The sequence below is a fragment of the Ptychodera flava genome, chromosome 14 (assembly GCF_041260155.1).
Source record: "Ptychodera flava strain L36383 chromosome 14, AS_Pfla_20210202, whole genome shotgun sequence".
Classification (NCBI taxonomy): Eukaryota; Metazoa; Hemichordata; class Enteropneusta; family Ptychoderidae; genus Ptychodera; species Ptychodera flava.
In genome coordinates this window covers 34,410,277-34,421,087 of record NC_091941.1, presented here as the reverse complement: position 1 = coordinate 34,421,087, position 10,811 = coordinate 34,410,277, and the positions used below count along the sequence as shown (strand labels likewise).

At 36.9% G+C, this 10,811-nt stretch overlaps 1 protein-coding gene across 1 annotated transcript; it reads left to right on the top strand.

Annotated features, from left to right (window-relative positions):
- Positions 1–1,193: 1,193 nt before the first annotated feature.
- Positions 1,194–10,601, top strand: LOC139150265 (coiled-coil domain-containing protein 32-like). The gene is made up of 2 exons (XM_070722519.1): positions 1,194–1,864; positions 6,074–10,601. The coding sequence occupies exons 1-2, from the start codon at positions 1,663–1,665 to the stop codon at positions 6,373–6,375; spliced, it is 504 nt and encodes a 167-aa protein (XP_070578620.1). The 5' UTR covers positions 1,194–1,662; the 3' UTR covers positions 6,376–10,601.
- The last annotated feature ends 210 nt before the right edge of the window (positions 10,602–10,811 follow it).

Here is a 10,811-nt window from a genome sequence, read left to right as displayed (position 1 = left end):
TGGAGAAATAGCCATGGCAAATACTGCATTTACACACCATGACCTCCTTAACTTTCTGTTTAACACAATTTGATAAATAAGCCTTGATCTTAGGTGGTATATAAGTTGGCGAAATAAATTCTACCTTGCAGTGGAGTATACAAATTATACAAAGCTGAAATAATGACATGAGTTCTCTTTGTCTCCCATTCCAGTTCTCCCAAAGGTCCTTTCTGTTGTATCTTTTACTCAGTTCCTGCCTTACAGCATCAATGCCAAGACTTAAAACCTTCCGAGGAGGGGACATAAAGTCCTTGTTTCCCTCTGTTGTCAATTCTGTCAAGTCCTGCAGAAGCAACAGCTCTGTTGGAAGGTGAGTGATGAAATTGTGGCTGATGTCGAGCTTGGTTAGAGACCTCAGATAGCACACTACAGGGGGCAGTGCTGTCAGCATGTTCTGTGAAAGATTCAATGCTTTGAGATTTTTCATGTAAACTGTTGACCATGGCAGGTCCACTAGGTAGTTATTGCTGACATCTAAGCTGACCACACGACTGAACATTCCTATATTTACTGGAAGGTTTTGGACAGTTTCCCCTCTGATTCTGATGTACTGGACTTCCTCGCTGTTCAAATTTTGCGACTCCTCATTCAGTTTCGCTTCTAAGTCCTCGTCTTCCTCAACTGAAAAGTCAAGAGATTGGGCGCCTTTCAATGGCGGCTGGAAAGTGTCATCTTTGCACTTGATGCGTTCACTTCTTTTGAAAAGTCTGTCACTGTAAAACTCCAATCTCAGCATTAGGTTCCCCATGCTATGCTGACCGGAAGATATGCGTTCTATTTAGGTTCTCACTTTACACTACAGGGAAAGTATAAACCGTTGGTTCAACCCAAATCGACTTGTCGAGCACAGCATGACTTGAGACAAAATGGCTCATCCACCAACCTACATCGAGCTCGAACTGGAAGCCAGACATGCACGTAGTGATTCACTGGATTGTATTGTTCTTCTGTCGCAAGGTCGTGATGTCTGTCCAGTCTTATGTGTGTAAATGTAGCAGACTAGCGCCACATCCACAATATAACAATGGCAAATACCCACGTTGGCCAAAGTTGCTTGTCAATTACCTGTGTAATTTCTATTTCAGGTCAGGTATTCGATGACTCATAAAAGGCTCACAGTTACTTGCTAAAGGTGCACTGCGTAATGCTACGTCACATAGCAACGACAATACTCGTCTCATGTGTGAACTTTCCATTCGTCGGCATATCTACGATTGTCGCTTTGGTTTAAGGTAGTGACTATGTTTTGAAATCTGTTATTATACCTGATCAAATCGAGATCTCGCCTGTTGCACTACCTGCGTGCTGCAGTACAGCTCATCCAGAGTCACTCCACGTCCACTACCAGCGTTGGCGTTCACATGGTCCGCAGCTAGCACGGCGGTCCGTGCGTAGATCTCAGAAGGCACTTCCGTGTTTATGCTGGCACCCCGCCCAATCGCACCTCGTTCGCATTTATCAGATCTCTTGTCCAACAAAGTTGCCAAAAGGAAAAAGACAGCTTGTCGCTGTGCATATTTAAATGGTCTTTACGGATTTTGTTATAAAATTCACTTAAAAGTAGCCTTTTGTACTGCTTTTGAAGTTTAAATGTAGAAAACAAACTCTCATTTCGCGACCATGTCATCAACAAAAATGATGGCCGACGATAGTGGGCCAGACAGCACTGGACCGTGGACTGTTCCGTCGTTGCCTTCTGCAGTGTCTTCTGACGAAGGCTTTGAAGATACGTTCAATCCATTCGATAAAGTTAACAGTGGCGAACCAAATAAGGGAAATGACTTGAACGAATTGGAATCGCAGAAGTATCTATCGTCGCTGGGTAAGTTCTACTATAGTTCCATTTTATGTCGCGGCGCTGCGTGTAGTTGGACTCGGCATAGAGCATAGATGGGAGGTATCGTCAGTCATGAGGGACCGTGTTCAGAGTATAGGTGTGAAGAAGCATGGAAGGTTCATGTGAAGATGGTATGAAGTTTCAAGATATTGTGGATGGGGATGTCTACAGAGACAGCAAATGGTTTTTTTCTGGGAGAGTGCACTTTTCCCCGATAATACTGAAAACTGCTCCTACTTTCATTTATTTAATCAGGACCGTCGCATACATTTGTTTTCATGTAAACGTCTCTTTCTTTGTTTTGTTTAAACGGTTTTATCTGTGACCACGTACCACACACTGATCCCTGTTCTCAAATTTTAAACGGAGTGCATTTACGAGGGTCACTGGGTGTATCACAAAATACACCTGAGGCTACACAGAAGCAGAAGTCAGGTACAAATACTTGGGTATACTATAATGTTAATTAAACTTGCCTTTTTATAATAGTAACTCCGAGTGAAGCTTATTAGCCACTGCAATTATTGTACATTTTCTCTTGTTATAAGGAATTATCTCTTTCTCCCATACATATATATAGTTCATCACCTGTATTAAAAATGGCCAAATGGGGTCAGAGGCTTAAAAGCCGGGGCTTAAAGTTAAACATTTTATTTTCTTTGTGGATGATACCAAAAGCATAGGCTACCTATTTCTTGGGCATTCATACCATTTGTGTTATTAGAATTATGTAATCAATCACAACATAGTCTGGAAAATAAAGAGCATGCATGAATTATTATCTTTTGAAGAATTCTTGGCAGCTGCACTATTGATAAATAGTGTTCAATAGGATGATTAGATATTCTTCACTGGAAGGAACTGGCCATGAGAACTTTATATTTCACAATTCAATCATGGAGAGCACATTGAAGTGCTTAATCTTTCAGTCTTAGCTTAGACCATAGACCCTAAAAGAAGTCTATGCTTAGACTAGTATACTAGTCTCAGGTATAAGTAATTTGTAGTTTAGGCTGCTTACAGTTGGTAGACAAAAACATCAATAATCAAAATGTGAAAAATGAAAGTGTTAATGGCTCACATTCTCGAGGCCAAGGGAAATCAACTGTTTGTGATAAAGGCATAACCAAAATATGAAAGTGTCAGTGGTTAAGATTTTTCAGGCCAAGGGAAATCAAATGTTTTTTGATAAAGGCATAAAATAACCAAAATATGAAAGTGTCAGTGGTTAAGATTTTTGAGGCCAAGGGAAATCAAATGTTTTTTGATAATATAAAAGGCATAAAATAACCAAAATATGAAAGTGTCAGTGGTTAAGATTTTTGAGGCCAAGAGAAATCAAATGTTTTTTGATAATATAAAAGGCATAAAATAACCAAAATATGAAAGTGTCAGTGGTTAAGATTTTTGAGGCCAAGGGAAATCAAATGTTTTTTGATAATATAAAAGGCATAAAATAACCAAAATATGAAAGTGTCAGTGGTTAAGATTTTGCAGGCCAAGGGAAATCAAATGTTTGCAGTGTCAGGAGATGGAACTACTCCCCATTATTGGCAGTGTCAACACAGTCTGCTGCCTAGCTACCTTATATTATGAAGAATGTGTGAGTCCTTAATATTAGGTGACAGTCAGTTTTCCCATCACTTCCACTGGAAAAGTACCATTTCCTGGCTACTTGTGAGTGGTTGTCAACATGTACATCCATGATTTGTGATTGTGAACAAGAATATGTGTAGTGCATCTGTACTCACATTGCATTAGACACATCCAATCAGTCTTGCAAATGAGCACTTGTTCTCTCAGTGACTGAGCTTTCTTTCTCAGCATTCACTAGGACACGGAACTTGGCTGTAATTGCAAGGCAATCATACCCTAGCGTGAGTTTTTATGTACTTATGGATAATATAAATTCTAATCATTAAAATGTTTTACATTTGACCGCTGACTACATGAGGCTAAATTGACTAAAGTGTAACTTTGTATTCTGCAAACGTCTGCCTTCCAGTTTATTATCAGTCACTAAAGCCATTTTCCATAGCCTTGGAATGTCACTTTCCTTAGAAGCTATAATGTTCCCCTGGTAGTACTACGTTCAAAGAAGCAGGCTCACAGATGATCAAGAGTAGATATATAGAAAAATTTGCTGTGTTTTAGTCCCAAGAGGGCAGCATTTTTAAGAGGTAAAAAAGATGAGCAATGATAAGTGCTTGGATTCTTCAAGTGGAACGTGGCAAGATTGTTATGCTGAAATGAAATTGAAGCCAGCTCTGATGGGAGAAGTGTTGGGATATGAGTTAACCTTTATGCTTATTCTGCCACCAACATTGCTCAAATGCATGTATGAATGGCAAGCAGCATACAAGAGGGAATCGTTTTTCATCAACACTGTTTGTTCCCTGTTTGCTCCATGGCACAGCAGCAGATGCAGAATAATTTACTCTTAGTGTACTTATTCATGCCATGAACATATCAGACTGTTCATGCAGAAAATTTGTTTAAATTAGGAACATGTCTATAGCAATTAAACACATATTGAGTCAAACAGCAAAAAATCTCTGCTTATTGCTAAGTTTGACGTATTATAGTAACGCGCTTTCAAAGAAAGTCACAGAAGTTGTTTGATAAAGACTTGATGTAAATCATTACTGTATTTCCCCTATTTCCTTTTTCTCAATAATAGAAATGAAAACATCAAAGACATATTTATTCTTCGTTAGTTTGCCAGAACATGTGAATGTGCTTTTTTATTTTCTCTGACCTTACCTGTGTTACATCAGAAAATAAAATTTTGTTTGAGGTATTTTTTAAAGCTGAGATCATGTTTGAATCATAAATAATATATTATTGCCAAATTTATCTCCTTAATTTACAACATATTCCACTGTCCTGGAAAAAAAATTGATTATGCTGAAATGCTGCATATTTAGATTTTTTTGTGTCATTTTTATGGCTTTGTGGGATGAAATAAATTGTGTTTTATGATGTACTTTGATATTCGATAAGTAGTCAAGGCTGCCTTTTGCAATTCTGATCATAAACCCGTATCCCCAAGATTACTACTTAATGTCAGAGAGAGTTGATGATTGATCACATACGTGTTTCTGTCCTATTTCACCCATTCACTGTAAATGTAATCTCCTAAAACAGAACAATGCATCCTGCTTTGAGGGTGTTCTTTGGATAGGTGAGGACATGACGTGAATATTAAATGATATAGCCACTGAAAAAAACAGGTAGCTTTAAGAACATACCTAATGGACGAAATCTCTTTCAGCCATGCTCGGTATGATGTGATGTCGATACAATAATGTTCTAGAAAGAAAATTTTTTTCAGAATATATATATATATATATATATATATATATATATATTATATCACATTTCCCAGTGTAGGTTTGAGAATAATCCTACTAGATCAGAAGAATAATCATTATCATATTCATATGGTTAGATAAAAGAAATTGAGAAAAACATAAAGTCACTTCTTCTGCCTTTCATCAAAGTATTTTAGGTGTGATGGTGGAGCCTCAATTTATCCAGGTCATATCACCATCAAACTGTCTTCAACTTAACAGTAATTTACCAGCCTTTTCTGCTCATTACCAATACAATCTAAAGCATTCTTTATTGTATTGTATTGATAATACGCCATGTTGATGCTCAATAGGAAAAGAAATAACTCACCAAATCATTTACAAGGATGTAGCTTGATTTTGGTTGAAATAACTTTTATACTGGTAATGCGTCTCACAGCAAAGATTTTGCACATCTCACGTGACATTTTATTAAAGCTTGAGCAGGCTAACTGCAAGTTCATATAGGTAGGTTATATTAGTGGAAGTAATGAGAAAATGAATTACACATCCTTTTATAACTTTTCAAGAAAAAGTGGAAGAAGATACTGTAGATGGAGCAATCCTATGATGTATTTCTTTGTGCATATTTTCTCACTTCTGATAACGGTATCAGTATTGTCCAGTACAAAAATGAATTCATTTGCAAAAGTTTGTGTTAATGCCATTAATGCAAAACATATGATATGTGTAGTTTGCCAATTTTAAACATCGATTTGCAGAGAAAAATACATTGATCTTTTCAGCTGAATGTGTTGTAATTGGTAGTGGTAGAGTCATTTCTAAGGGATGACTGCCCTTCTGACAGTGAAAATTTAAAACATTTTCACTCTGTTCACAGAGGCCAAGCTAGACAGATTGAAAGGGAAGACACGGAGTCCAACATCTAAAGACATTGTGAAAACCTTACACGGCGCCAAAGAAGATCATCTGAATAGAATAATTAAAGAAAGCACCAGTCTTGACACAGCAACTATCTCATCAACTGATGAGGATGAAGTGAAAACTGGCACTCTGAGGAGACGGGTGTTTCCAGAGCAACCACTCACAGTGGAGGAGGTGCAGTGTCTGGTTGAAAGAGACTATCTGAACAATGTCACTCAAACAATGCACAGAGAAAAGAGCCCAGAACAAGATCCTTGAACAGCCAGGGAGGAGATGTACGCCTGAACAGATGGTGCTATCAGAAGGCTGCCTCTAGCTCCAGCATGTGAACAGCCTCTTGCCAGACTATTATTAGACAAGAAGACAGCCTGTCACTTACATAGCGCTGTATGGTGAGGCAAAATCAAAGGGGGGGAAATTTTAAGGCAAAAATTTATATGCAATAACAAAGATAGATTTATTAGTGTGTGTATCTTTCAGCTTTTGACAGCTCAAGGACAAGATAACTCACCGAATCATTTATGTAAATTGATTTTAGTTGAAATAACTTTTTTAATTGGTAATCCATCTCACAACAAAGACATTTGACATTTTATTAAAGGTTGAGCCCATTTTGTTTAGCTGTTGGTCATTTAAATTTAGCAAGGAACATCTGGAAGAAAGTAATAGACTAACTGCGGATGGTAAAGTCTATTAATAGCAGATCCCTAGAGCTACTGAAAATTTACAATGTATTTTATATTTTCTAACATGCTGAAAAAGGTATAATTTACTGGACCTTTTAACTGTTTATTTCAGTGCTACTTTTCACAGCCTTATATTCACATGTTTTGGTTGCAACTCAGAATTAATGACAGCCCCTCGCTATTGCATATCTTTCAATCAGCAAGATCTTTTCTTTAAGATCCAAAAAATGATGATCACATTCCATTCCAAGTAAATCTGTGTGTTGACCATTTGAAGTGAAACCAACAAATAAGATTTTTATTTTAGGTGATATCTACACACACCAGTCACACGTGGTCCGTGTGTTTGATGTAACACTGGTATAACTACTATTGACTTTGTATCATAACACAGGTCAATCACTTTCTGTAAGTGACTCTTGATCCCATGCATCATCAAACTTTGAAAAGTTAAGATATTTGGTAGGACTGAATTATTTACTTAGTAAGGACTGAATTGTTTGAGAGGGATGAGGGCAATCAATGACACCACAAACCTGAATATTGAAAAAGTACACAAGATTTACAATCACTATTTGGCACAAAAATTTCTTTCCATACTTGCAAGATTGGATTTGCTGATACATTACTCCCTGCAAGTGGCACATTTGAGCAAAAAATGTCTGCATTAAGCACTACATAAATCCAGGAGTGGGGTTTTGACTTAAAGATCTATTGCTTGAGGGAGTTTCTTGAGGTGTAGGTACAAACAGCGGGGTTTCTTGAGGTGTAAGTACAAACAGCGCCCTCATACTATTGATCTTCCGGTCCAGATAGAGATTTCATCATTTGTGTTATCATTGTTTGGAGTGTGTAGCCCATCAGTATGGAAAGTGTATATGACATTATTCCAATTTTTGTAAACAACCAATAATTTATCCTGCTTAACATAAAGTTTAAAAAGTGATATTGGCACCTTCAGCCCAAAATCATTAGCTATCCTTTACTAGGGGAATATTTGTGTATTTTCTGAAAAGTGCAGATGCAGTCCAGTCTTGACTATACATTTGGTGTAGTTTTAAAGCCATGCTTAGCCTGACCATAGTTTTTCAGGTAATATGAAGGGAACACCTTTCTGTTCAGATAGTAATATATGCAAATTTTGATCACAACTTGAGCAGATTTTCAAAGTATAGAATTCGTAACTTTTGCACTATTTTCAACATGCCACCCCTGCCCTCTGTATATTGATGTTGTCACAAACATTTGAAATCGAGTGTCTGTTGTGACAAAGTTCAAATGTTTTATTGTAATGTGATCTGTGAGAAAGTTAGGGAAACAAATTGAATACAAGTCAGTACTTATCATTACTTAGAAATAATTGTACTTTTTCTGATAAATCTCAACTTTGACTTTGCAGTAATTTATTTTGAAGGTACAATTTTCATGGCAAAGCATATCAAGGATGATATTTATAATGTAAATACGTGATGAGCATAGATATTCTAGCAACAATGTTTGCCATTTGACCAATCAAAGTCAATGGCAAAGTCTCACAAAGCCTTGAAGTTAAAATTCTGAAGTGGCTATCGAAAAACTTAAATGAGGAAAGAGGAAGGCGCCCTCCTTTGGTGAGTGTGTTCGAAATTGATGTTAGTGAAGCTTTGAACATAGGGGGCGCTTTGCTTGAATGATTTCGTGTATGTGTAGTAGCTTAGTTATTATCTGTAGGAAAGGGCAAAAATTAGATTAGTTTCTGGTCGTTGCCAGCATCACTTTGAGACCTTCGCATCATATCCTTTTTGTCCTTTGACGTGATCAACATAATCCTTGCCATTCTATTCTGAAATGAACAGCTTACACACAATCTGAATGATTCAATGAAAGCATATCATATCAGTAAAATTTGTAAACTGCCCCCTGTAATACCCATGAAGAAAAGAAAAGTGCTTTTGCAGTCAGCAGAAAAAACAACTGTTATGTCAACCTCATACTTAGGTGGTCAAGAAAACCCCCAGCTCCCCCCCCAACATAAGGAAACTGAATCACTTTTGCTAGCTGTCAAGGACCAGAAACAAATCTTTTTTCTTTTGCCTGAGCATGGCAGTTTGCGTATTGCAGATAGCAAAGAATATAAATAGAGTTGGTTCATGTAGAATTGAAAGTATCATCCATCCAAACATCATACTGTATAACATTGTAAGTTATCATGAGCTTGGTGAACGTTATCTCTGTGAATATTGAATAATTTGTTTGTTTCATCGTTCATTGTATCATCAACTTTATCAACAGCTATGATGTTTTTAAGTTAAGAGAATAATCATAAATTATAAGATCAGCAAATGAATACATATTGTCTCGCCTACTGAATTATTATAAGTGTTGTCAGGGATGAATACATGTCTCATGTCACACCCTCATAGGTTTTATTGTGAGTGATACAGCAGTCAAAAAGTCAACGGAGTAGGACTATAGTCCTCTGGGTATGTGTATCATGCCTGCTTTTATGACAAGATATCTCTGTTCAGTGTATCTTGTACCACCAATTAGATGTGTTCATTATTTTGTTGTCTCATTAGGATGAATAGTGTTGAAATTGTTTATATTTATTCAACTTCTTATTTATTTTTTCAACAATGTTGAACAATGCATTTGATGTACATGATTACTATATGCAAACTAAAGCGCTGTATACTCACTAAAACACTGCTGACCTACCTCTGTTGTAGGTTATCACCTGATAAATCAGTGGTATGATTCCTCGATATATATATAGGTAACTAAGTCATCGCGTGATTGATAAAGTTACCATGACTGATAAAGTTACCAATGGCCCTATGCCGTAAAGTAAATGCCCTAATTGTTGACAGCCTTTCAGCATACTACATCAGGGAGAACTATATATTTTCAAGGGAATCAATAATTTTGCAATCAACATTTTATCATTTTAAGAGTGAGCATGTATTGTTTACTCTGCTCTGCATCAATTTTGATTTCTGCTAATCTTTGTGCTGTAGAACAGATTGTTAATTCATTCAATGACCCTGAAAAAACTTTCAACCTAACGTTTTATCTATTTCATATTTTTTGTGACATAAGAATGTAAACTGTTTACTAGGCGCGATGATGAATAGGACAAATGCTGGTCACATTGTACAGGGGAAAAAACATACTTTGAGTGTTGTTATCAGATGTGCACCCACACAGTGTTGTAAGGACAATTACTCTTACGCATATTTGTGTTTCACAATGTTGTTTACACTATCTGTTATGAACATTTCCATCAGCCTGTGGCCTGTTCAGGTAAACATACATGTGGAAAAGAGATATTCTGATAATGTTAAAATGTCACATTTTACAAAATGATACATCATTACTGCCACAGTAAACAGTGCTTTGATCATTGAACTTTCTTTGGATTGTAATTATGACCTGGTTTTGTAAGCTGTATGTCTGTGTTTCTGTATTTTCTATTTTACAATTAAAACACTGTAAAAAATATTTTACAAAGGAAGAAAAACTTGAAAACATTTAACTTATGGAAAGAAAATATTGAACAGCAACAGAATAATGTCACAGTGTAATCTGATGCTATAGAGGTCAGAGGTCGTGTATTGGGCTCAAGACTTCTGCCTTCTCACTCACCGACTGTCAGCCATGTAGTACATTCTAGCGTGATGTTTTAAACACCAGTGACATGATCATTTTAGTGAAAGAAAGGTCACACAGGAACATTTCAGAAATTTTTTTGCAGCACATCTGTTGGTAAATGCAGCAGAGCTAGGTTTTCTGGGAAATAAATACCAGCATACCGCCACAGCTCATCGCGCGCGTGTCATTTTTATACTCTCATCCCATCAGAGTAATAACCATTATGGATTGCCTGAAATTCTTGACATGTTTTCAGTGAAGGTGACGCCAATGTGTTGATACCAGTATTTACGTGCAAGTTCTATTTCTGAAGAGGTCCACCACTCAGCCGCCTCTGCACAGTCTACCTGACTCTGCCTGTAGTGTTACCCATCATAC

Excerpts from the sequence above, each read along its gene's own strand:
- LOC139150265 (XM_070722519.1), top strand. The coding sequence starts at position 1,663 with ATGTCATCAACAAAAATGATGGCCGACGATAGTGGGCCAGACAGCACT. Across the intron at positions 1,865-6,073 it reads GAAGTATCTATCGTCGCTGG|AGGCCAAGCTAGACAGATTG; the intron begins GTAAGTTCTACT and ends CTCTGTTCACAG.